The following is a 27,556-nucleotide window of genomic DNA, read 5'->3' as shown; positions in this document are numbered from 1 at the left end:
TATGAGCATAAACTCCACTGGACACCAGAGCCAAGTGATATAGAGGTATCCTCCAGAAGCAGCTATGAAAAATCAAGGCATCAGCCAAGAATATAATAAGTTCCTTTCTTAAAGATAATGGCAAGCTCCAGCAAGGTAGATGGAGAATGTAAAATATTGCATCCACTGGCTTCTGTTCAGTGAGAGCAATTCTGTGGATATCTATAAATGTGCCAAACTAGAAGCCTCAGGTCGGAGCCCCTGGACAAGAAAATAGGCCTCTCTCTTAGATTGGGAGTGGGTTTTGGTCTGCAAGCTGTACTCTGCCATAGTAGTGTTAGTCAAACTACCTCTTTGATTGTTCCAGTTCTGTGAGACCCAGGAACACAAGCTCTCATTCTCTAGAGAGAGCCAGCTAATCAAGGATGTTTTCTGAAAGGCAGCTACAAAAACTGGGTCACCTGGCACAAAAACCGGGATACCAGGTATATATAAAATCTCTTCTCTAGGAGATACTGGTGCTCTAGAGCATAACCGAGAGAGATTAGGAAGATGGTACTCACCTGCTTTCTTCCCCAGAGACTCTTCCTCTAGGCCCCTGCCTTTCAGACCAATGCTCTAACATTAGCAAGTAAGTCTCTTTCACATAAAACCTGGCACCTGCAATGGATGGCTTCCATGCCAGGCCCTGGGGCAGGTGAGTCTGCACATGAGCCTTTTAAGAGTCATTTTTCAGTTTCCTATATCCCCAGTCAATCTAATAGGTGTAAACCCTGTAGGTCTTCAAAGCCAGATGTTCTGGGGTCTCATCTCTCAGGTGCCAGTCTTAAATGTTAGGGTGCCCAGTGTGGGATCAAACAATTTGTTTCTCAGGGAGAGACTCCCAACTGCTGACTCCCCCTCTGATTATGGGTCTTTGGTGGGGGTTTGTGGTGAGATTGTCTCAGTCTTTCCTACCCACTTTGATCTGCTTTGCCTCTTGTTTACCAGACGTGAAGAGCTCACTCTGCCAAGTTTTAGGGGTTTTTTTCTGGAGGAAATCGTTCCATAGATAGGTATAGATTCAGTGTGCTGTGTGAGGTAAGTTGAAGGATCTTCTTCTGTCACTATTTTGAATTGGAACTGTTTTTTTGTTTGTTTGGTTGGTTGGTTGGTTGGTTTTTGGTTTTTGTCTTTTGTTTTTCTATTAGAGTTATATTTATTTCAACAAAATTATCAAGTAAAACTACAAAGAAAAATATTTGACACAGAGACACAATTTTGTAGAGAGGAAGTTTAGCATTAATTGATATAATAAATTACATCTGGTGATATTTGGGGGGGGGGGAACTATTATCAGAAGAAACACTGAAATACCACATCATTGCCACAGAACATGGAAACATTCCCATAAAAATTAAAGATTTTCATTTGAATACTTAATTTTTCAGCCCTCTTTGAATTTATATTCTGAAATTTGATGTCTTATTGCAGTTTCCACTTGCATAGAGTATCTTTCCTATCACTGCAGGTCTCATATGTAGCTTTAAAACTGAAGTATATGCACCCAGTAGTTGGGTCTTTCTTTTTGCCCAGCCAGGCGGTGTGCCTTTTGATTGGAGAATTCATTACACTTCCATTTAGAGTAATTACTAATATGTAAAGACTTAATAATGCCATCTTAATTGCTTTCTCGTTTTGTATTTCCATTATTTCTTTTTCCCCTCACTTTCTAGGCAGGAGACTTTGTAAATTGTTATTCTTCCTGGTGGTATGCTCTGTTTCCCCCTTCTTGGTCAATCTGCTGTAGGTTTTTGTCTTGTAGTCTGATAGTGTAATGGGAATTTCTGGGGAGGTTACATTTTTTTTTTTTTCTTTTTTAACCTGGATGGCTTTAAAACTCTTTATTGTGGATTTATGACAATTTATGTCTTAAAAAGGTCATTTTGTTTTGAGATAAAAGGGTAATCTATGGGGTGCCTGGGTGGCCCAGCTGGTTAAGCATCTGCCTTCAGCTCAGGTCATGATCCCAGGGTCCTAGGATAGTCCCATGTTGGGCTTCTTGCTCAACTGGGAGCCTGCTTCTCCTCCTGCTCTCTTTGCTTGTGCTTTAATAAATAATTTTTTAAAGATTTTATTTATTATTTATTTGATGCAAAGAGACAGATCACAAGTAGGCAGAGAGGTAGGCATAGGGACAGGGGGGAAGCAGGCTCCCTGCTGAGCAGAGAGCCTGATTTGGGGCTTGATCACAGGACCCTGAGACCATGACCTGAGCCAAAGGCAGAGGCCTAACCCACTGAGCCACCCAGCCCCCCACCTCTTTCTTTAATAATTTTTTTTTTTAAGATTCTTTCTGTTTATTTATTTATTTGACACAGAGAGACATAGTGAGAGAGGAAACACAGAGGGAGTAGGAGAGGAAGAAGCAGGCTTCTATCTGAGCAGGGATCCTGATCTGGGGCTTGATCCCAGGATCCTGAGATCATGACCTGAGTCAGGCAAACGCTTAAATTAGGCACCCCTATTTTTTTTTTTTTTTTTTTTTTTTTTCAACAGGTACTCTATGAGTTCAGTAGACAGGTCTTTCCTCCGGTTAGGGAAATTCTCGGCCTTGTTTTTGGTTTTATTCTTTTTTTTTTTTTTTTTTTTTTTAAGATTTTATTTATTTATTTGACAGAGAGAGATCACAAGTAGGCAGAGAGGCAGGCAGAGAGAGAGGGGGAAGCAGGCTCCCTGCTGAGCAGAGAGCCCGATGTGGGGCTCCATCCCAGGACCCTGGGATCATGACCTGAGCCGAAAGCAGAGGCTTTAACCCACTGAGCCACCCAGGCACCCCGGTTTTATTCTTTTTAAAATAAACTCTCTGTCCCCTTTTCTATCTCTCTCCTTCTGAAATCCTGATTATTCTGATATTTGGGTTTTTTTATGGATAATCACCACTCATGTAGGCTTTCTTCATTATTTAAATTCTAAGTTTCCTCTACCATGTTATGTCAAAGTTCTTATCCTCCATGTCAATTATTCTTTCTTTCATGTGGTCTTTATATGTTCTCTGTTATATTCTTGATCTCATTTACTGAATTTCAGCCCCAGAATTTGGAAAGAACTCATTTTGTTTGTATTTTAAATTCCTGATTTGATTGAACTTTCTGAATTTTCTTGTAACTTACTGAGGTTCCTCATTATAGCTGTTTAAATTCTTTTTTAGTGAAGCCATATTTCCTTGATATTTCATAACCTTTATAGATATTTACCAGTACTTTGGAAGTAGTACATACCTCTTTATTCTGCTTATTGCTTCAGCAGATACGGTATTATGTCCCATAGTATTGTTACCTTTTCCTCTGTGTTTATGAAGGTGCATCTACTCCAGTCTTGTCCCTTCTTTGGGGTAGTTTTGTTTTTTAAAGCTTTTGTGTCTCCTCTGGTTCTTATAATTTACCAAGTCAGAAGCCTTTCTTTTGTTTTTTAGCATGGCGTGGTTTTTGAGCATGCTCTCTGTCCACCAGAGACGGCTCTCACAGTGGCACATGGCATCCTGCGCAAGGAACTAACAGCATGAGGGAAGGTATGGGTTTAGCACTGTGGGTGGGCTCACAGACCCAGTAGGATGATCCTGGGAGTAGTACCCCCTGCTAAGCACAATTCCTTTTCCACCATTTGAAATTCTTACCCCTTGCTTTCCCAGTATCCTCCCAACCTCCAGTTATAGATCTCCCACCACAGTACTTCAGGTGCTGAGGGAGAGAAAGGTTTTCTTCAGTTGCCATAACTAGGCACTCACTGCTTTCCTTTTCCTGTGCTCCTAGGAGAGGTCATGGCCATTGGCCAACCATGGTCATGGTTCCAGATAAATCAGAGCTCTTCAGTGTTTCATTTCGCAGATGGGTAGTGGCAGGTAAATTTATCTTACAATCTCTTAGGCGGCCAAACTCCTATTTTTTTCCCATTACAGTGGTATGCTGGAGTCTGCTTTAGGGAAGGCTAGACTCAGGAAGTTTCTCTCTCTAATGCTATTCCAGTTTCTACTCACCCTTTTTGTTTAAGAGAGGTACAGGCATTTTGGCTGGTTCCTCTGGTTGCCCAGGCCATTCAAGGTCCCTTAGTGGCTGCTCTGGTGGGTGAGACTCCTGCCAATTTCCCTGGATTAAGGTGATAGGTCTAAAAACATCCATGGGGATGGTTTTGTTCATGTTTAAATGTCTAATCCTTTGATTTTGGGAGTGGATTAAAGAAGGAACATTTTATGCCAGCATGTTGCTGAACCCACTCTCCAGGATCATCAGATGTTCATTTTAGAAAGTATACTCAGGATGGAGAAGAGCTGGAAAGGTCAAAAGTGTAGAAGTATGAAATGGGGGAACATTTATGACTCTTATGAAGTTACTTTAATGTGGGTCTAAGAGAAACATTAACTAGACTATATCATAATTAAACTTACAAAATGATTTTATTATAATTAAGAAGTTTGAAATAGGAGAGGAAATGAAGATATTGTATATTTATCAATAATGGCTTTTTCTTGGGGTGCCTGGGTGGCTCAGTGGGTTAAGCCTCTGCCTTCGGCCCAGGTCATGATCCCAGGATCCTGGGATCGAGCCCCACATTGGGCTCTCTCCTTGGCGGAGAGCCTGCTTCTCCCCCTCTCTCTGCCTATGTCTCTGCCTACTTGTGATCTCTCTGTCTCTCTCTGTCAAATAAACAAATAAAAAAAAAAAAGGCTTTTTCTTATCTGTACTTTACAAAAGAAGGAAAGGATGCCATTTATATTTTGACATACGGCACCCTTTATATATATAAAATGGAAGCTTAGAAAATATAACATCCCCTCTAAAGGGAGAATTACCCAAGGTAACATTATATAAGAACATGAAAATACCTATACCCTTGCCATTCTGCTTTCACTTGATGTTAAGAAGCAAATACTAGAGTTACTGAAAACTGTGACTGTCCTAACAATCTTAAATATACAGAATTGAATTTGACCTTATTTTGTTACTGATAAAACTTCCTTTTAAAAAAATGAGATTTCGGGGCACCTGGGTGGTTAAAACCTCTGCTCAGGTCATGATCTCAGAGTCCTGGGATTGAGCCCCGCATCGCATCAGGCTCTCTGCTCAGCAGGGAGCCTGCTTCCCCCTCTCTCTGTCTGCGTCTCTGCCTACTTGTGATTTCCCTCTCTGTCAAATAAATAAATAAAATCTTTAAAAAAAATGAGATTTCAATAATAGACAAAGTAGGGAATATTTTCACTAAATGCTCTCTGACTTTAAAATTCTGTGGATAGTAAAATCCATTTTATTATTCATTATTCATAGTATTCTTGTTATTTATTCATTTTACTTTAATTAGGTAATTGACAACAAAAGCATTTCAAAGATTGATTTGTTTTAGAGAGAGAGAGCATGAGAGGGAGGGGCACAGGGAGAGCGAGAGAGAATCCCAAGCAGACTGTGCTGAGCAGCAGCCCAAGCCTGATGCCACCGTGTTGAGATCACAACTGAGCTAAAACCAGGAGTGGGATGTTCACTCGAGTCAGCTGTGCCACCCAGTGGCTCCAAAACAAAGGCATTTTATATTGCAGTAGCGTAGAAGTTTCTAATTCCATACATGTTTCAAAGAGACTAAACCCTAAAATTAGAGTAACATCAAGTTGTTTATTAGATTGTCATAAAGACGTTTAATAGCTACTGGTAATTCAGTTAAAGTTAGTAATAAAAGTGAAAAATCTCCTATTTGATTTACACATCTGATAATCTACTCTATTAGTTAGTATCATACAAAATGGTTTTACTAGCCATAATTAGTTTTTCTTGATTTATATATAACTTTTTTTTAAACTAAAAATGAATCTTCTTTGCACAGTAGTTAGTAAATACTTTGGTTACTGCTTTCTGCAATCATGGTAGAGATGTATAAACCATATCAATAACAAGCATTCATAGTACTAGTGGATATTTTTCCAGTAATTTTGTGATAAATTCTTCGAGTAATAGTACACATTAAACGTAGATTATTTTGTGAAATGGTGTTTTAATGGTAGAGGACTTTGCTATCCGACTCTCAGTTTCTGCTCAGGTCATGATCTCATGATCATGGTTGGTGGGATTTAGCCCCCAAGCAGCCTCCTGGTTTGGCAAGGAGTCTGCTTGAGATTCTCTTTCTCTGCCTCTCCCCACACTGGTAAATGCTCATTCTCTCTTAAATAAATCTTTTTTAAAAAAATTGTTATTGGTCACACCTGGGAAAAGAATCCAGATTTTTCTGGACCATGTTCTTTTCACAGAAACATGTCTGGATGTAGAATATATCCCTATTTTATAAAAAATAAACATACAGGAAGAAGTATTGCATGGCCTTCAAACTTTTGAGTTCTGAATTCTGATTGCTTATTTTGCCTCCAGCAGTCTGCCTCACTTAGTAACTATGTTAGGGGGTTGTGAGAATATAAACTAATAGGCATATTTTTTTCACAGTAACAATGTTACTGTGAGCTTTCTCTGCTAGAATTCCCTGTTAATAATGTTTATATTCAATAAGTATTCATCTTAAATTATTAAAAATATGAAGTACACTTTCATTTTTATTTTTACATCATAGATAATTTTTTCTAATCTCTTTTTTTGTTTTGTTTTAGGTCACTTTTCACATTGAACCATACAGCAATCGAGATGATCAAAACATGTACAAAAATGTCAAATATATTATAGACAAGTGAGTTTCTTATGTGTTTATAATTACTGTTTTATGATCCAATGATAGTGAGTACATTTAAATTATATTTGAGATTTGAATGACTTATGGTCTCATATATTAAAATTAAATTTTGTAGTAAATACTCATTTTGAGGAACATTTCTGAAATTCCTTATAATTCACTTTCTGTATAGATTATTTACTGTTTATATGTTTATTAAGCTATTTATGATTTGCTGTCTGACATTTTAAATTGGTATTCTATAAATCACGAATACAGATTATCTTTTTAAAAGAAGGTTCAAATTATGAAATGTGAACTGCTTTATATCTATGGACCCACATCCAATATTTTTATTTTTATTTATTCTGATTATAAGGAAAAAATTAATACAGCTTCATTTTGTTCAAGAATTTTACTGATAAGAACCTGTGACAGATACAATACTCATAAAAGGCAACTTGTCAGCAGGAATAGAAGTTGACATATTCATATAGAAAATGGGCTTTTTATGGTGTTGGTCATCATTTGTAAACCTCAATATAAGATAATTTCTTATTAGGAAAAATGAGATACTGGATACATCAAGACATTACCTATCTGCAAAATTGAAAATGCATTTTTAATGATTATCCTTAATATGACTGATCCCCCAAAGAAAGTGAGCAATATGCTGTGCTGATTACCTTCATCTTCAATATAGAAACAGTTATTGTCTGTGGAAAATGAGTTACAGATATTCACTTCACTTTTACATATTTTTGTATTCTAGATATGGAAATCATCCGGCCTTTTATAGGTACAAGACTAAGACTGGCAGTGCTCTTCCTATGTTTTATATCTATGATTCCTATATCACAAAGCCTGAAAAATGGGCCAATTTGTTAACCATCACAGGATCTCGGAGCATCCGCAATTCTCCTTATGATGGACTGTTTATTGCACTTCTAGTAGAAAGCAAACATAGATATGATATTCTTCAAGGAGGTTTTGATGGAATTTACACATATTTTGCCACAAATGGCTTTACTTATGGCTCATCGTATGAGAACTGGGCGAGGCTAAAATTTTTCTGTGACCAGTTCAACCTACTGTTTATCCCAAGTGTGGGCCCAGGATATATAGATACCAGCATCCGCCCATGGAATGCTCAAAACACTCGAAACCGAATCAGCGGGAAGTACTATGAAACTGCTCTGGGGGCTGCACTCCATGCTCACCCCAGTGTGATTTCTATCACCTCTTTCAATGAGTGGCATGAAGGAACTCAGATTGAAAAAGCCATTCCCAAAAGAACGAGTAATACCGTGTACCTGGATTACCGGCCTCATAAACCAAGTCTTTATCTAGAACTGACTCGCAAGTGGTCTGAAAAATACAGTAAGGAAAGAGCAACTTATGCATCAGATCAGAAGCTGCCTCTTTCTTAATGCATTAAGTACCTTTTGTTTTAAGTGTGTACTGATTGGCAGTTATCCCCATAATAAAAAGAATTTGCACTTTTTAAAAAAATATTATGATATCATCATTGCCACCCCTCACAATGCTGCACTGAAAAAATATCTGAGAGAAAAACTGTGCAAATAACATTCCCTGTGGCATAATTTGCTACAAGTTTTTATCTCACACAAAACTGTATTACATAAATAATTAGTGTACGGTTAAATCCTTCTTGTATTCTGGGCCCAAAGAAATAGATTGTGTATATTGGGTATGTCTAGTGAAGAAAATAGGACCTAAAAGATCGTGCACATGTTTCATTTAGACTTTTTTCCCCAATGATTCAGTCCTCCAGAGTGTTCACTAACACAATAAGGTCTGCAATAAAAATTCTTAAGGAAAATAAAAACACAACTTAAGCCTTTACTGTGAATCACATTGTGTTAGGAAGGCCTCCTTTCTGTAGCACAATATGCATCATCCTTTGAGGATTTTTTTATTACTTATAGCATGCTAGGTGTTTTGCATGCCTAATACGCCTGCTTTACAATGCTAAATTCCAGATTTTAGAAGCTATGGTAAGTTCTTTCATGCTTCTGTATTAAGAAAACATAGTTGGTTCACAATTATGAAGATAGAATGCCCAAAATACCAGTTTTTGGATAACCTGTCAATCTTTAACTTGTTATTCTATTCATGTTTTTAATCAGAGACCAACTTTTAGTAAGAAAGAAAAAAGTTGATACTATCATTGGGTTTCCTTCTTAATATTTAAGCTGTTTTTACCAAAATAGGGAACATTTACTTAGCATTTTAGGAACACGGAAATGAAAATTCTCTTATATCTTAAATTCATTCCTGAAGTTTGACTTGTAAGTTTAATACTTAATGATGGCAGTAATTTCATTTGAAAGACAATAGATCCCCATGTAAAAACATGCTTTCATGGTATCTACCAGATTCAATACTTGTGATCAGTTGATTGTCCTATTGTGACAAATTAATCCACATATATGCTGAAAATGGATCTCTTTAATAGATTATACGTTATCCTTCAGTTCTTATAGTTAACTAGAACTCTAAAATATATATATACTATTACAAGAATATTATTTCTTAGATACTTAATTTGCTAAAGAGAAACAATACTGAACAATAATAGATATAAATCTCCACGTTTTAGAGATATTTGGAAATAAAGTAACTGTAGAATTTATCATACATAGCCCATTAGATGATGAAATTTATTTTAGCCAGTGATTTTCAAGGAAAATAACTTTCCTTTGAAAAAAGGCATAACTAATGTTAAACTTATTTATAAATTAAGAATTTGCCGTTTCTCAGAGAATGATCAGGCCATGAGAAATTTGCGCCATAGTAGTAACTTACTTTCTAGAGGAAATTACAAGAATAAATCACTATAATGATATAACCAAGGCTTTCATAGGAACATTCACACAGATATGACCTGTGGATTTTTTTTTTTCTTATATCCATGTAGCTACTATGTGTTATCACAGGAATAAACTCTAAATGTATCATGCCTAATAATCACTTACACCGTATTTTATTAAATTTAGAGAAATTACTAGAGAGGAATTTTGTCATTGCTTATACTGTATATTTGAACCTGCTGTGACAGAAAATTTTATGAAATAATTCAAGATTAAGAGAAAGCGTATAAAAACAAGGTCAACAAATACTCAGTGTGAATACTACCACTTTCTGTCTTGCTTCCACTGCAGACCTAGATCATCTACTACAGCATTCTTTACCTCTGGGCTTTGTTGTGGTTCCCAACACATTACTCCAACCAGCCAGTGAGGATCAGATTTCAAAGTAAAACAGATTTTTTTCTCAAGGGAAGAATGTTTGGAATCTGACCTCATAAGAGTTTAAGAATTTATAATTACATGAAAACCCTGTGTCTTTTTGCCTGTTTTAAAAAACGGGAGGAATTATCTCTAATTTCACAAGTCTTCCTCAGGTACTCATTACAGCTGCCTTTATCATTTGACTTATAACACAGTTTAAATCATTATGATCACAAATAAAAGCAAAGAACTGATTGCCTAATTTAAACTATCTAGGTGTGACTTCATTAAACTAAAATAACTTTTAAACAGTGTAATATATGCAATGCATGAATCACAATTCTTTTATGGTTTAATCAGTCTATTTTGACTGTATAGAACATAATCTTTGTTTTATTGTTCTCCTTAAGGACTAATATTGTCAAAAACTGCTGTTATTAATGTTTAAGTTGTATGTTAACTTTTTTTCTGTTTTAAAAGTAAAAGACTTTTGTTATATGGAGTAATTAACTTTCATTTAATAAAAGCATACATGAATTAGTGTATCTTAGGTATAAAAATGTGTCCCTTTCTATTTATGAAATATTTAATTTCTGATTAGCAGATGAAAAGTAGTATTCATTCATAAGAATATATTTTCTCTATTTGAGATATGCAGCACTTACAAAGTCTGTATCTTTAACTGTATATACATTTTAAAATGTATATAACACACACAAAATGTTTTGGGGGTAGCGGGTAGAGGTGTTATTTTTTATTCTTTGGGCATGATCCTATGTTAGCTCTAACTCTTTTGGGAAATCTTACCCTAACAAACCACCAGAGAATCTATCAAGTTTATAACCATGCACTTTTTCATACTGACCAGTTAAAGATGAGGGTTCCTGAATTCTATAGTGTCTACAGAAACAGCTCTTAAAAGTCTATATCTAAATTTTGAATCAAGGTAGAACACCCTCATGCCCCACAGTATAGAAGCAATACTTTATTTATGATCAACAAAATTGCAGTTATTTTTTTATAAATATCTATAATTTCCAAATGAAAAATGGACCTAACCACAAGCAAAAAAGTTTATTCATTCAGGTAAAATTCTATACTGACTTTGCTATATATCCAGATAAAATCTAAATGTTATTGTAGGCTTCCTTTAAGATTACCATTCTTGAGAATTCAAGTGCTACATTGCTTAATTACTTTAGAGATTCATTGTAGTCCAATCAAAGAACTTAATAGTAGTCCTGTTATATTTCATCAATGACGAGGGGAACATTTTTCAATGTGGTTAGTTTTTGTTGTTATTGTTACATAATTTATGATATAAAAAAAAAAAGAAGTATATGGTCACAGATCTAAAATTTAGTGAAGTTAAAACATAGTAGCACTATTTTGGATGTTCTAGACTTCATTTAAAAGCATCTTACATATTTTAAGTTTCTCAATTTACATAAAATTAACCATAAATTCAATCAAAGTTAAAGAGCCTTTTAGAAAAGACCCCATGAAATGAATATTTTATGACATAAGGAAATGGTGTACTGTGGTATATGATTTGTATCATCATGCCTTGTTTTTGATTTTTTGAAAGAATTGGTTAATCTGAGCAAAGATTGTTGTAAACATGAAATAAAGTGACACTTTAGCTAATTACATTTAAAATACATTAATTATATTTATGTTTATGCATAAAAGTATGAGTCAGTTTTACAAAAGCCATTATGAAAACACTATTAATTTGGTAATGTCTAGTGTAATATGATCTTTACCCTGATTTTGAAACAAATACAAAAGAGAAAACGAGAAGAAATTCACTTGTAATAAATGCAATAAAATTTAGAAATTTATATATTTAAACACAGTCACCTAAGGGTAGTATGTCAGAATGTTTTTTGGATGTAGTAAGTTTGTATTTACTAATGCTGCCATTCTATGTATTGTTTTTAATTACTTAGATTCTTTAGCCATGTGGCAGTCTATTAAGCCATTCATATTAAAATAGCTCAGTCTAATCTCTGGTTTCATGTAAAAAGCTAACTGCAAGGCTGCTAAATTCTTACTTGAAAATTTGGTGTTATATTAAAGTACATTACTGGAAATTATGCTCTTGACTTTTTAGCTGTCTTGTAAAAAAAAAATGTTGACATTCATTTTATGAATAGTAGCTGAGCTTAAATTCTGTTTTTCCTCATGAGTATTATGTATTCTTAGCTAAAGACTTAATATAATCCCCCAATAAAATATTCTTTTAATGTATAATATTTCATTGTTTTCTTTTTATTTTAATCATTCTTACGTAGAGTGTAGGTAATGCTTTCTCTTTTTAAAATGTGTACTCATTTTGAAAACAGGATTTAAAGTATTTTTTCCATAAAAAGAATTTTAAAGTATATGAACAATGAAAGATGGGAATTTAGGAAGAATATACATCTATATACATGCTAGCATATATAGCTGACTGCATATTTGGTATTGAGCTTCTGCGTAGTTAATACAAGATGTTATATGGTTTTGTTTTTTTGACCAGGAAAGGAGCATCTCCTTTACAAGGTAAACTCTATGTTGTCATCACAATTTAAAATAAAAGGTAAAGCATAGGGAATATAGTCAGTGGTACTGTGTATAATGCTGTATGCTGACAGATGGTAGCTATACTTATGGTGAGCACAATATAACATATAGAGTTGTTGAGTCACTATATTGTACACCTCAAAATAATGTAACATGTATCAACTATATAAAAAAAACTAAAAAATTTTTCCAATATGCATTATACCTATGGTTTAAAAAAAATAATGTAGGGGCACCTGGGTGGCTCAGTGGGTTAAGCCTCTGCCTTCAGCTCAGGTCATGATCTCAGGGTCCTGGGATCGAGTCCCACATCAGGCTTTCTGCTCGGCAGGGAGCCTGCTTCCTCCTCTCTCTCTCTCTCTCCTTGCCTCTCCGCCTATTTGTGATCTCTCTCTGTCAAATAAATAAAATCTTAATAAAATAAAATTTAAAAATAAATAAATAAATAATGTAAAAACCTATAGGAACCTGTCAGGTAATGTACTATAAATAAATGCATCAGGTTTAAGACCATAGAGAGTCCTAGGAACTGTGGACCACTCTCAACTAAAAGGAGTAGTTGCTAATCAGCTCTCAATTCATTTTGTAGGTATGGGAAACTAAAATGAGGAAGTATGTATGCCCATATGAGTGTAAATTTTTTCTAATTATAACATGTTGGCAGATACCAGAAAAGACTTTTAAAATATTTGCTTGGTGGGATCACTAATTTGTGACCTCTGATAGAATACAAAATTATTGAAAACATTTTTCATAACATTACACTCAAGAGGATTTCATATGACTAGTTATTGTGATGATTATTGGACAAGTTCTAAGTATATAATGAAACTCAATGAAAGTGAATCCATGAAGGTTCTGATTGTATGATAACTTTTCCCTGATCTTACAGGAGATCAGAAATAAAGCACCCCAACAATGAGGTGCATGTCTCTTAGCCAGGACCAATATGCCAAGACCAAACTTCATTTATTATTTATTCTAATTTGGCTTTTTGAATGGCTGATTTGAATTAATTTTATTTACCGAGAAGGACCAATGCTTTCATTCTTTTGCTATTCGATATAGATCCATGTTTGGAGCCTGGAAAGTAAGTAGAAAACACCATAATTGCCTTTAATTATAGCCCCCATTTTTGTAACCTATTTCCTGCCTTTTTGATGCCTGTTATTCAACCTTTCTTTCTTACTCTCAACTTGCCTGCCTTTCGATTCTGTTTTGTTTCAAAGAGGATATTGGTGATCTGTTAGAATATATAACGTGACAAAAAAGTCTCAGTTGAAGTGGAACAAGAATAGGAATACACATTGAACCCAGCATTAACAGGAAAACAATATTATGGTAAATACACTGCTATACTGGTGACCACAAATTTAAGCTTTTGAGTAGCCAATATGAAAAATAAAATCTAATCATCTACATATTGTGCCATACTCAGAGTAAGATACAAATTTCTCAAGAAAAGTATGGCTGTCTTAAGGATGTCCACTCTTCCCACATTTATTCAAATGAGTCTAGCCACAACAATCAACAAGAAATAAAAGGCATCTAAATTGGTTAAGAAAGAAAAACTATTTACAGGTGACATGATACAAAACACAGAAAACCTGCAGGCTCCCCTAAAAAAACTACTAGAAATATGTGAATTCAGTAAAGGTGCAGGATACAAACTTATATAGAAATCTGTCATCTTTCTATATTTTAATGACAAGAGAGAAATTAATCCATTTAAACCATATTAAAAAAAATACCTTGGAATAAACTAAAGAGATGAAAGATCTGTATTCTGAAAACTAAAACACTGATGAGAGAAATTGAAGATAACAGAAACAAGTGGAAAGATATCCCATACTCCTGGATTGGAATAATATTGCTAAAATGTCCATACTACCCAAAGCAATCTACAGATCAATGAAATCTCTATCAAAATGACAACAGCATTTTTCACAGAACTACAATAATACTAAGAAACATATGGGACCACATTAAAACCCAAATAGCAAAATCAGTCTTGAAAGAACAAAACTTTCCCAGATACCAAAATATACTACAAAACTAGTAACCAAGACAGTATGACACTGGCACAAAAACAGACACATAGATCTATGGAACAGAATAGAAAGTTCAGATATAAACCCACACTTATGTGGTCAATTAATTATGACAAAGGTAAGACTACAAGGGGAAAAAAGGTTTCTTCAATAAATGGTACTAGGAAAACTAGACACACTTTCTTACACAATACACAAAAGTAAAATGGATTAAAGACCTAATCATGATGACCTAAAAGCAGAACACTCCTAGAACAAAATAGGCAGTATTTCTTTGACCTTAACTCTAGCAACATATTTGTGGATATGTCTCCTTAGGTAAGGGAAATGAAAAAATACTGGACTATGCCAAAATAAAAAGTTTTTGCACAGCAGAGGAAACTAGCAAAACGAAATAGCTCGCTACTGAATGGGCAAAGGTATTTGCAATATCCAATAAGTGATTAATATCCAAAATATAAGATCCAAACTTACACAACTCAACATCAATAAAACAAATCTGATTTAAAAAATGGGCCAAGGACATGAATAGATATTTTCTCAAAGAAGATATACAGATGACCAGCAAAAACATGAAAAATGCTCAACATCACTCATCACCAGGAAGTGCTAACCCAACTCACAATAACACATTACCTTATACCTATCAGAATGGCTAGAATTAAAAAAAAAAAAAAATGTCAAGGATGCAGAGAAAAAGGGAACCCTCATGAACTGTTGGTGGGAATGTAAGTTGGTACAGCCACTGTGGGAGTTTTGTAAAACATTAAAAATTGAAACACCATATGATTCAGTAATTCCACTACTGGGTATTTACCCACAGAAATGAAAACACTAATTTGAAAAGATATTTGCATCCTTGTTTGGCATTACTTACAGTAGCCAAGATAAGGAAGCAACCAAGGTGTCTATCTATGGGTAAAGAAGATGTGGTAAATATATACAAAGTAATATTATTCAGCCATAAAAAGAATGAGATCTTGCCATTTGCAATGACATGGATGGACATACAGGGTATTGTGCTAAGTAAGTCAGATAGACAAAAGACAAATACCATACAGTTTCACTTTTATGTGGAATTTAAAAAATAAAAATGAACAAGTAAAACAGAAACTGACACATAAATAAAACTATTGGTTGCCAGAAGGGAGAGGGGTGGGGGTATGAGCAAAATGGGTAAAGGGGAGTGGTTTGGAAAGACAGGCTTCCAGTTATGGAATAAAGAAATCACACGGATGAAAGGTACATTATAAGGAGTATAGTCAATGGTATTATAATAGTATTGTATGGTGAAAGATGGTAGCTATGCTTGTGGTAAGCCTAGCATAATGTATAGATTTGTCAAATCACTATGCTGTACACCTGAAACTAATGTAATGTGTGTCAACTATTTATATATATATATATATATATATGTATATATATATATGTATATATATATATACATATATATATATATCTCTTAGTATTAAGAGAAATTTCTTTTTGAGAGTTCTCAGAAGATACTGTATGAACAATGTCTTTATATCAACACCTTCCTTATAATATGCCAAGGCCAGGGACGCCTGGGTGGCTCAGTTGGTTAAGCGGCTGCCTTCGGCTCAGGTCATGATCCCAGCGTTCTGGGATCGAGTCCCACATCGGGCTCCTTGCTCGGCAGGGAGCCTGCTTCTCCCTCTGCCTCTAGCCTGCCACTCTATCTGCCTGTGCTTGCGCTCTGTATCTCTCTCTCTAACAAATAAATAAAATCTTTAAAAAATAAAAAATAAAAAATAATAATATGCCAAGGCCAAATTTCATAAGGCTTTTTCTTATAAATATCTCTAGAATATGTGATTGCAGTCTCATGCTAAAGCACAATCACTAAAAGCATTTATATATTTATCCATCCATCCACCCACCCACTCAGCCATCCATTTATCTCAAAAAGTGAATAGTCCATGTATGTATCTTTCAAGTAATTCTTCCCACAATGTTTTGAATATTCACTAATATTTCTTGAATTTTTGCCAGAGAGTGTAATGGTGAAGGGGATACACGTGAGTAAGACACTAGCTTCCTGCTTTCAAAATACTTAAAGTTTTTAACAAAACATTATGGTTTAGGTGATGCAGTTTACATTTTTTGATCCCTCCTACTCAATCAGCTGTATACATAACAGAAGTTTTCTTATAAATAATCAAAATGAAAGGCTGCGTGAAGTATATATTGGTTTCAGAAGGGAGGGAAAATGAAATTATGCGGCTCACAATTTTATACAGAAAAGCATTTGCATTTGCTGATTAGGTAGTACATTAGCCATAGATCACCATTTATTCACAAAAAAAGGAGACGAAAATGTTTACTGATAACTCATCTGCGTGGTTCCCATATCTTTAAAATGAAGGCATTGGATTGGAAATAACTAGGATTGCTATTTAGAACTATTACTATTTTGTGTTATCAATAGCATCAAAACCAAAACAAAAAATGAAAAGTCTGCATTTCTACAGACATAAAAACTATCTGAAAAAAAAGATTTAATAAAATCATACAAACCTTAAAATTATCATCTGCCATCCACTCTGGATTTTATTACTTTCTATTTTATTAACTTTTGCCTTTCAAATAACATTGTTGTATATATTAAATATGTTAATACAAATAAATTGTCTAAAATCATTCCAAAACATGCTAATGTTCAATAAATGTTGGCCATCCCTATCATTTTTATGCTCCAAATAAGAACCAAATTGTCCATCAGTGAATTTTGGTCCATTCATAAAATACTGTTAAGCAATGAAAAATAATAGAACACTGATACACATGGATAAATCCCAGTATATTGTGCTAAGTGAAAGAAGTCAGCTACCAAAGATTACAGGTATTCCCCCACTTATCCAAAAGCAGAACATGCCTATGAAACCCTTGTGAGCTAAAATCACATAAAGCAAAGAAGTAATTACCATTTCACAAAAGTGAAAATCCTCTACAAATTTCTTTTGGTTCGAGAAAATAGATACTAGTGTAGATCTTTCCTAAAAGAAAAGTGGCATAAAGCCAACTTTTCAGTAGCAGAGGAAGCCTGTATATATTTTATGTTTCTACTTCTATGTTATTCTGAAAAAAGCAAAATAGATTGGTGGTCCCTAAGGGGGACCTAGGAGTTGGAGACAGGGGCTTCATTACAAAGGAACAGCACAAGACATTTGCTTACTAAACAGCACTATACATTTCCCAAAATTCACAGAGCTATACAACTCCTCTCCACTCAACATATACAGTAAAAACAAACAACAACAATAACAACAAAAATGGATGAATTGTCTGTATATTAGTATTTTTTAAGCCTACAGTATGGTACTACTACACAGTCATACAAATGACTAAAATTAAAAAGACAATGCTAAAGCGCTCATACTTTTCTGGTGCTAGTATAAAAGATTTCCCCACCTTTCAAAAATTGTCAATTTCTTATAAAGTTAAACATATCTTTACACTATGGCCAACATTGTCACTTTCACTAGTTAGTAGAATTTCTCTTCTCTCCTCATTTTCTCTTCCCTATCTCAATTCATAACACTGCCATTCATACCATACAACCAAAAGCGTGGAGTCATTCTTTGCCTTAACACAGTCTCTCAGTGCCCTAAGCCACATCAGCCAGTAAGTACTGCTACATTTTTTCTCTAGATATTCCCTAAATATTTATGCTACTTTCCATCTGAATAACTTCTGACCATACCTAGGACATCATCATTTTTCACTTGGCCTTTTAGACCTTCTCAACTAGTTTATGTACCTGTAGTTTGCCTAATACAAGTCAATATCTAGACCCAGAGTCTAGGTCATTCTCTTGCTTCAAATCCTTTAAGTGACTGCCAATTTCCTGTAGAATAAAGCATAAACTTCACAAGGCATATAAGATGTCCCATTACTGTTCTATGCTTACAGCAACAGGCTCATCTCCTGGTTCATTTTCTCCCTCAAAATTTTTGTTACAATAATATTTTACTTCAATGGGGTTCCCAAACACCACTTGCTATTTCAGAACCCCATGAAAATGAGTGTGTGTGTGTGTGTGTGTGTGATGTCTTTTTCATTACTTCTCATCTATTTACTCCTCCTTGAAAAAGAATGAGAATGGAATAGGAAAAAAAAGGAAGAAAGGAAGCAAATATTTTTAACTGCTATCTAATGTATATCAAACTCTGTTAAAGTGTTGTACATGTTATTTCATATAATACTCATCCAACATAGAGGTAGCTTTTATTTTATAGTTGAATAAACAATATTACAGAAGTTGCCAAATGCCCCACAACTGAGTAGAGATGGGTCTGAACAAACTATGTCATTCTACTATGGGGCCAACTTATCTAGAAGTATTTCCCTATGCCCGACAATTTCCCTGCTCTTACACAGGTTAAGGAACTCTGAGTATACTTCTATCGTAGTGCTTACTACTTTGTATTGAGATAAGTTTCATCAGTGAGTATCTTTCTAGGGGTGGGAAATATCTTTGGTTTCACTTAAGAATATAAATATATCACATATATAAAGAGAATATTAAAGATAATTATATTATTTTTTAAAGGCAGTGATGGGCCCAACACTAAATTTAATGAAATGTAGCATTCTTCATAACTTTGAAACCTCAGGGTATATAACTTTTCCACCTTTACACTCTTAGTATCTGACACAGAGTAGATGCAAATTAAATATTTGTTGAAGACAGATATATATGAAGCTTTGCATATACAAAATGATGTGTTACATAAAGTTTTCTGTTCATGGGCATTTATTGTTATCTTATTCCTTTTGAGCTACTGGCAAGAAAATTGTAGATGTGTTCCATGATATGATGGTTATAACTAAGTAATATTGGCATATATAATTTCTTTTTTAATCTTCATTAATTAAAACATTAAAAATAAAATTATAGTTTTATTTCATAAGTTTGGGGTTTTTTTTCTGACACTTTTATACAAAGTACATTTCAGAGAAGTTCTGTAATGCAAACAAAACAAAAAAACCTCCATTGCTTACATAAAAGTAAAGCTATTTTGTTGATTAAACACATTAGTGGCAGAAATTCTAGAAGTGTCCCAATTAAACAGACTTGTAATCAGTCATTTACTCTAACAGTATAATGTTTGAGATAGTCATAGCTTCTGAGCTATTTGCATAATCCCTGTGCTCTTTCCACTAAATGTTTTGCTAAATTTAACGCAGCTATTAAAAGAGAACATGCACCAGAAATTTTTTAAAAAGTAAATATTGACATGCTTTTCAATCAATATTAAGATTTAGAAAACTATGTGTTGAATATTAACCTCATTTCTCCATTAATCATAATTCCTCATAGGTCATTCAATCTTAAGAAAGATAGCTGAATCCAAAAAAAAAAAAAAATTAGAGCCAATTCTTTTCTTGCTATTTGTGATAAAGTCCCATAAATACCATTCAAAATATTAAGTAATTGACAGAAGTGTGATGATTGGGTTGAATAAGCCATTATCCAAGGAAACTACATGCTGGAGAAATCTTGAAAATATTAGTCAAAAGTACACATTCTTAGATATAGGTCATCCTTTTCTCCCATTTCTGGAAACCTCCACCACTTTCTCTGTCCAATTTGTGATCTCGCTTCTTACTTAATTAAGAATGTTAACGTCCAATGAACCATGCTCTTCTATAATCCCCTTCCCATAAGTGTTAGCAGGGTCTATTATTTATTTCTAACAGAGTACAGCACAGTTAATGGGTTATCATCCCTGCAATTATTGTATGGCAAAGGTGAAGGAATTTTGAGGATACAATTGAGATACCTATTCAATTGGTTTTAAGTTAATCAAAAGGAAATTAGTCCTTTGTGGTTTGGTCAAGTGAGACCTTTTTTTAAAAAAAGTCCAAAGATTAAAGACAAGACCTTAGAGATACTCTCTAACTGACAAGAAGCAAACCACCACGAGTCAACATCTTCAAGGAAATGAATTCCCCCAGCAGCCACATGTGCTGAGAAGAGGACTCAGCTTTACATTTTCTCAACACCAGCTAGCACCTTAGGTACAGCCCTACAAGATCCTGGAGCTGAGAATCCAGGTAGGCCGTGCCGTGTATCCTGACTCACAGAAACTGAGGGATAATAAAATATTTGTTGTTTTAAGCTGTTAAATTTGTGATCATTTGTTACGTAGCAATGGAAAACTAACACACAATTAAAAGAAGATGTGCCTAAGCTGTTACCACCACATGCTCTCTCCTTCATGCCTCTGTGCTCACAAACTGTGTCAGCCTTTCCTTTAATTATGAATAAACCATCCTTTTTTCATCTAAGGCCAATTTCTCCTTCTGGGTTCTAAATCCTGTTTCTTCTTGTGTGCTCGAAGGCATGACTCTGACAGTAGTACCCTCTTACTTGAACATCATTAAATCTCCCCTCTCTACCGACTCATTTTATCAGCTAACAGGATCTGTTTTCTTCTAACTTCAAAAAACATACTGCCTCGATGGTATCCCCTCCAAGAAGCAAAAGTCCAAGTCTAGTCCTAAGAAAAAAAATCAGACACATTCAAATTGAGGGGCTTTCTGCCCCTAACCAATACTCCACAAAACTGTCGACCTCATGAAATAAGGAAAGGTTGTCTGTCATAGGCCAGCAGAGACTAGGCAACATGGCAACTAAATGCAAATGGTTTCTGGTACTGGACCCTGAAACAGGAAAAAGACATTAAAGGAACTACTGAACGCGAATAAAAGTCTGAAGTAATCAGTGTGTTTCCTAGTTTTGACAAATATACCATGGTGTCCCTTACCTTCTTCAGGTTTTGCTCAGGTTATCAGTGAGGACTTTCCAGTGAGGCCTTCTTTGACTAGTCTATTTTAGTTTAGATTACACCCACCATTTTCACTGAACACACATATATAGTGTACTCACTTTTAGATAATGTAGAAATAAAATGAAGGTAATATCTCCATCCCCAAGGAATTCACAGGTTAGAATCAAAAGAATAATTTCTTCACAAGATAATCATTTCTGTTTGGCAGTGTCCCTTAACTCAGAATAAAAAATCTGTCCTCGGTATTTGAGGAACAACCTTTCCCTATTCTATGTGGTCCGGATGGGGTTATTAGTCCCTGTACCTTTGGGTTGGCTATATAGTATAAACTAGCAAATGAATCTTCTCCATTTGCTACAGTGATTGCTCCAGGGCCAGGCATTTGAACCAAGCTCAGTTATGCTCTAATGATAGAGACTTGGAGCACTCCTTAGATAAATTTTTTCCCACATGGAAATCTTCAGTCTGAGAAAAAAAAAATATACAAAAGGAAGCAAGAGATGGAGAAAAAGAGCCTTGATAACAACATTTGAAAAAATCAAATTATACCCTACGCTGTGGTTGCCTTTCAGCTCCAGTCCATTAGTCATAAACGTTTCTTTTTGATGAAGCAAATTTTAGTTAGATTTCATTCATGGGACTGAAAGACTTCTGATTAATACAACTGCATATACTGTTGTAACTCTCAACAGAGAGGTACATAAGGAAAGACATCAGAAAGTGTGAGTCAATCCTCTGAAAGACTAAGGAAACATTCACAGAGGAGTTACTCTCCAGCTTTAAACCCAAAAACCCAGCATATTGGCTCACCAAGACAATAATACCTTATGAATTTCTTTCTCTTAAGCATATCACACATGTTATGAAATAGACGGTTGTCATCATCAGTGTCTTAATGGAGGGAGAAAACAATAATTTGCTGAAGTTTACATCTGATAACTGAATCATCACCAAATTCCATTGTATGCACACTTTAGGAAAACAGGTTTTATGATATATAACTTTTGAAATGTTTGACATGTTCTGAGAACTCATTAAACAAATATACAAAAACTTTATTTTTTGTGGATTCAATTTCCTATAAAGAGTATAATTTGAGTCCTGAAACCACCTGACTTTGGTATAATTAAGATGAACAATATTCTAAAGACCAATGGGTAAAACAGAAATGGGGCATATGCAGATAACTAAGTTTATTGACCAGTGGTCTACTACCTAGTGGGTGGCTGACCCCGGAGTGGAGCAGTTATGTCTAAGCATATACAATTATGAACAACTTCTTATCGAAATCAAGTATGTCTCCTAGTTTGGCTGAACCAGAGTCAGGTAGAGCTGATGACAACTGCTTGGATGAGTTAGTGGGTGTTCTCTCCGTGAGTGCAACTTAGTCAAGAAAAAAGAAAAAACAGTTTGAGACAATTAAGTGTGATAGTTTTAAAATGCTTTATTTCTGAATAAAGCACGATAATTTTTTACAAAGAATAAATTAATTTCTATAAGGAAAAGTGGCAAATATTTTGAGGATGCATTAATAACCCTGTAAGAACTGAGAGTTTTGAGAGAACTTCAGATTTCTTTTATTTGCTCACAAAATCTAGTAACATCTAACACCAATTAATGTAGAATTTTTTACATACTGCAGCTTCTTGAACTTTTTCTCTTATGACTCTTCCTCTTATAAAACTATTTTAAGCCTAATATGTAAAGTATGCATGATTTATTTATTTAATCATTATATATGTTTACATAGAAGAAAAAATAAATATTATTTAAATTATGTTGATTTTGTTGCCCCAAGTAAGCACGCCCTGTTTAGCTTCAACCCAAATTTTTCTGCCCATACTAAAAGGGATCTTCACTGATGAATATTAAATTATTTCAATAGTGAGGAAGACTAAATGACAAAACCATATACTGAGATCTTTTGTTTAAATTTGTGTTGTTTTATCATTAAAATCCACATAAAATTAGCTGTTTTATAAAGTTTCGTTCTATAATTTATAATATTGAAAAATAAAAAAATAAGAAAATATATTTATGCAAGCATGACTAATAATTGAGAACCCATTATTTTATATATTTTCTCAATGTCAGTTGCCACAGGCTTATATTTGGAAATTTTCATGGTTATTATAGTATTTGATAATTATATGAAATCACATTTAATAACAGATATTTTCAAATATATTTACTTAAATTTATTCTTAGATTTCTTACATTACATAGGTATAAATATAATTAAAATTCCACACTGTTATGGTTAAGTGACACCTGAATTCACTTAAAATGGTTTTATTCTATTTTATTTCATTTTAATTTTTCATTGACATATAGCTGATACACAATATAATATTAGTTTCAAGTGTTCTAACTTTGGTTTAACTAACGTAATTTAAATACTTTAGAATACGATAGAGGTTAAGTCTAGTTACCATCTGTTACCAGTTATTATATTATTGACTAAATTCCCTATGCTGTACTTTACATGACTTATTTATAACTAGAAGTTTGTACATTTTAATCCCCTTCACCTATTTCACTCATTCCCCATCCCCCTCAAACATCAGTCTGTTCCTTTCATCTGTGAGTCCTGTTGTGTTTCTTTTGTTTTCTTAGGTTTTACACAAAAGTGAAATCATAGAGTGTTTTTCCCTGACTTATTTCACTTAGCGTAACACCTTCTAGGTTCCTGTCATAGCAAATGGCAAAATTCCATTGTTTCTTATGGCTGAGTAATATCCCAGTTTATACGTGTGTGTGTGTGTGTGTGTGTGTGTGTGTGTGTTTCACATCTTTCTTTATTCATCTATCTATGGACTATGGGTATATCCATATCTTAGCTGTTGCTGCAGTGAACATAGGGGTGCATATATTTGAATTAGTGTTTTTGTTTTCTTCAAATCAATACCCAGGGGTGGAATTACTAGATCTTATAGTTCTATTTTCAAATTTTGAGGAACCTCCATTCTGTTTTCAGTAGTGGCTGCACCAATTTACATTCCCATCAACATTACACAAGGGTTCCCTTTTCTCCACATTTTCAAACATTCACTTCATTCAAATGATATCTGACATTCTGCAGGTGTGATTATAACGCATGAAGATTGATCTCAGTAATCTCTTTATCATTAGTGAAACACCCAAAACTTTTCTTTAATTAAGGTATCTTTCACTAATTGACAACTGTTCTATTGTTGCTCAGCATTATGGCATTATATATTATTAAGAGAGCTGAGAAAATATTGATTTTCTTTAATGATGCCCTCCAACATTTCAGTCTTTTTGACTTTTTACCTTTTGTAGGCATTAATCCAAGAGTTCATAAGCTGAAATATTTCTTCTTTATTGTGCACTGATTTCCAAGAACTCCAGAGAAATGTGCTTTTATTCACCATTTATAAGCATCATACTTTCTTAATGCTAATTACTATACTCTAAGAAATATTTTCAACTATGAATTTGAGAAACCTATTTTACCTAACTAGCTTCAAGTAAGCCAACAATTTATAGTGACATTCACTAAAATTTTGATAATCAACTTGGAAATATACTTAAATGTACTTCATTTTCAAAGTTTTAAAAATTTCTCTAAGGCCTCCTTTTTTCTTGTTTTCTCTTCACTTTTTTCTTGTTTTCTGTCTTTCCCCCCTTCCTTCTTCCTTCCCTCTCCATTGCTTTTTTTTTTCCTTCCTTTCTAAAAACAACAACAACAACAACAAAAACAACAGCAACAACTAAGTGCTAGAGACAACATTCTTCCAGATTTTTTTTTTAAATAGGTAGAACTATTGGGATAAAATATGATGCCATACATTTTTGAATCCTCTTTTCAATTTTTAAATCTAAATACCAAAGTAATTTTTGCATGTTATAATCTGCCTTAAGCTTTGTGGACTTTGAAAGTAAGTTTTAGAGGTAATGGTCTATCATATTTTTCATAAATTACAAACTCTAAATTAGGTAATAGTTGAACTTCCATTACTTTCCCTACATATATTTTGATTAGAGCAAGTTGGTTCATCTTAGATTAGGATGCTCTTTATGACTAATTATTATTGAATATCCTGTATGTTTTAAGTTTATTGTCCTGTTAACCTTCAAAATATCCTTGTAGGGTAAAGGAGCTAACTTTAGCTCTAGTTTTAGTTTCCTCATCTGTAAAATGCAAGTAGTAGCACTTACCTCCTGGAGTTATGCACTATTAGTTGAGGGAAATGATTCGCAGTAACCTACTCAGGGTTCTAGAGCTAATAAGTATAAGACCAGGATTTAAACCTAGACATGTTCAACTCTATTTGCTTCAGTGTACTATACTGAAAGTGAACTGTTTCTGGAAAGAACCCCTTCTCCTAATTCTTGCACTGCTTTCCATTGGATCAGGAATTGCAAGGGGTGGGGAGGAAACAACAGTTTCTCTCTTAATTTCACTATGACCATGACTTCCCATCCTTCAATCCTCCAAACTTTACTTTGAATCAGTTCCAAGATGGGCCAATAATTAGACTTAATCCATATCTCCATAAGATACTATCAACACAATAAGACCGAGTCCTATAGCCTGTGTATTTTAGTCCACCTGACAAAAAAATCCATAACCCATATCCCTTCCCAATTTACCTGCACATGGGACTAAACATTTTTTCATCTGACTCAAGTTCCCATTCTTCCTCGTGGTCCACAGACTCTAACACAACCTCAGTTACCCTAACTTTCTGGTACACAAGTTCTTGTGTAATCTCTTCCTCTTGAGTGTGTGGAAAGGGTCTGGGACTTGCTTCTGACCAATAGAATACTACAAATTGATGATGTTCACATCTGTGGTTATGATATGAGATTATCATTTCTGCTTTGCTAGAAGCAGAAATCTCCCTTGCTGGCTTTGATGAAGCAAGCAGCCTTACTTGGAAAGTCAACATGAAAAAGAGCTGAAGGGAATCAGCTGACAGAAGCAAGAAACTAAGCAAGAAATAAGGTCCTTAATCCATCAGTCTACAAGTATTTGAATCCTGCCAAAAGCTACATGATTATGAAAGTGAATCTTTCCCTAGTAAAGTCTTAAGAACATTCTTTGGCTGACACCTTGATTGTAGTCTTTTAGAGGACCAGATAAACTATGCTTGGACTCCTGACCCACAGAAAATATAAAATGATAAATCTGCTTTGTTTTAAAGCAGGAAAAGATATCCAGTTGAAAAAAGGACAATCTCTTCAATAAATGGTGCTGGGAAAATTGAACAGCTATGTATAGAAAAATGAAACTTGACCATTCTCTTACACCATACACAAGGATAAACTCAAAATGGATGAAAGACCTCAAATTGAGAAAGGAATCCATCAAAATCCTAGAGGAGAACATAGGTAGTAACCTCTTTGACATCAGCCACAGCAAATTCTTTCAAGACATGTCTCCAAAGGCAAGGGAAACAAAAGCGAAAATGAACTTTTGGGATTTCATCAAGATCAAAAGCTTCTGCACGGCAAAGGAAACAGTCAACAAAATAAACAGGCAGCCGACAGAATGGAAGAAGATATTTGCAAAAGACACTACAGACAACGGGCTAATATCCAAGATCTATAAAGAACCTTTCAAACTCAACACCCAAAAAACAGAAAATCATGTCAAAAAATGGGCAGAAGACATGAACAGACACTTCTCCAAAGAAGACATACAAATGGCTAGCAGACACATGAAAAAATGTTTATCATCATTAGTAATCAGGGAAATTCAAATCAAAATCATGTTGAGATACCACCTTATACCAGTTAGAATAGCAAAGATTAACAAGACAGGAAATAACAAGTGTTGGAGAGGTGTTGGAGAAAGGGAACTCTCTTACACTGTTAATAGGAATGCAAGTTGGTGTAACCACTTTGGAAAGCAGTGTGGAGGTTCCTCAAAAAAACTAAAAATAGAGCTACCCTATGACCCAGCAATTGCGCTACGGAGTATTTCACCAAAGATAAAGATATAGTGAAAAGAAGGACCATATGTGCCCCAATATTCATAGCAGTAATGTCCACAATAGCCAAACTGTGGAAAGAGCCAAGATGCCCTTCTACAGACAAATGGATAAAGAAGATGTGGTCCATATATACAATGGAATATTACTCAGCCAACAGAAAGGATGAATACCCAACTTTGTGTCAACATGAGTGGGACTGGAAGAGATTATGCTGAGTGAAATAAGTCAAGCAGAGAAAGTCAATT

General features: G+C 34.5%; 1 protein-coding gene across 2 annotated transcripts in view; it reads left to right on the top strand.

The window, feature by feature from the left end:
- MANEA (mannosidase endo-alpha) overlaps positions 1-12,164 on the top strand; it is an 84,172-nt gene extending 72,008 nt beyond the window's left edge. For both annotated transcript variants that reach the window (XM_032339029.1, XM_032339030.1), the window contains exons 4-5: positions 6,599-6,675; positions 7,430-12,164. In XM_032339029.1, the coding sequence (XP_032194920.1) occupies positions 6,599-6,675; positions 7,430-8,087 (735 nt within the window). In that variant the 3' untranslated portion in view covers positions 8,088-12,164. The remainder of the gene's footprint in view (positions 1-6,598; positions 6,676-7,429) is intronic.
- Positions 12,165-27,556: the final 15,392 nt, after the last annotated feature.

The sequence above is a fragment of the Mustela erminea genome, chromosome 4, assembly GCF_009829155.1.
Source record: "Mustela erminea isolate mMusErm1 chromosome 4, mMusErm1.Pri, whole genome shotgun sequence".
Classification (NCBI taxonomy): Eukaryota; Metazoa; Chordata; class Mammalia; order Carnivora; family Mustelidae; genus Mustela; species Mustela erminea.
Note: the sequence above shows the minus strand (reverse complement) of the source record. Positions and strands in the feature narration are given on the sequence as shown.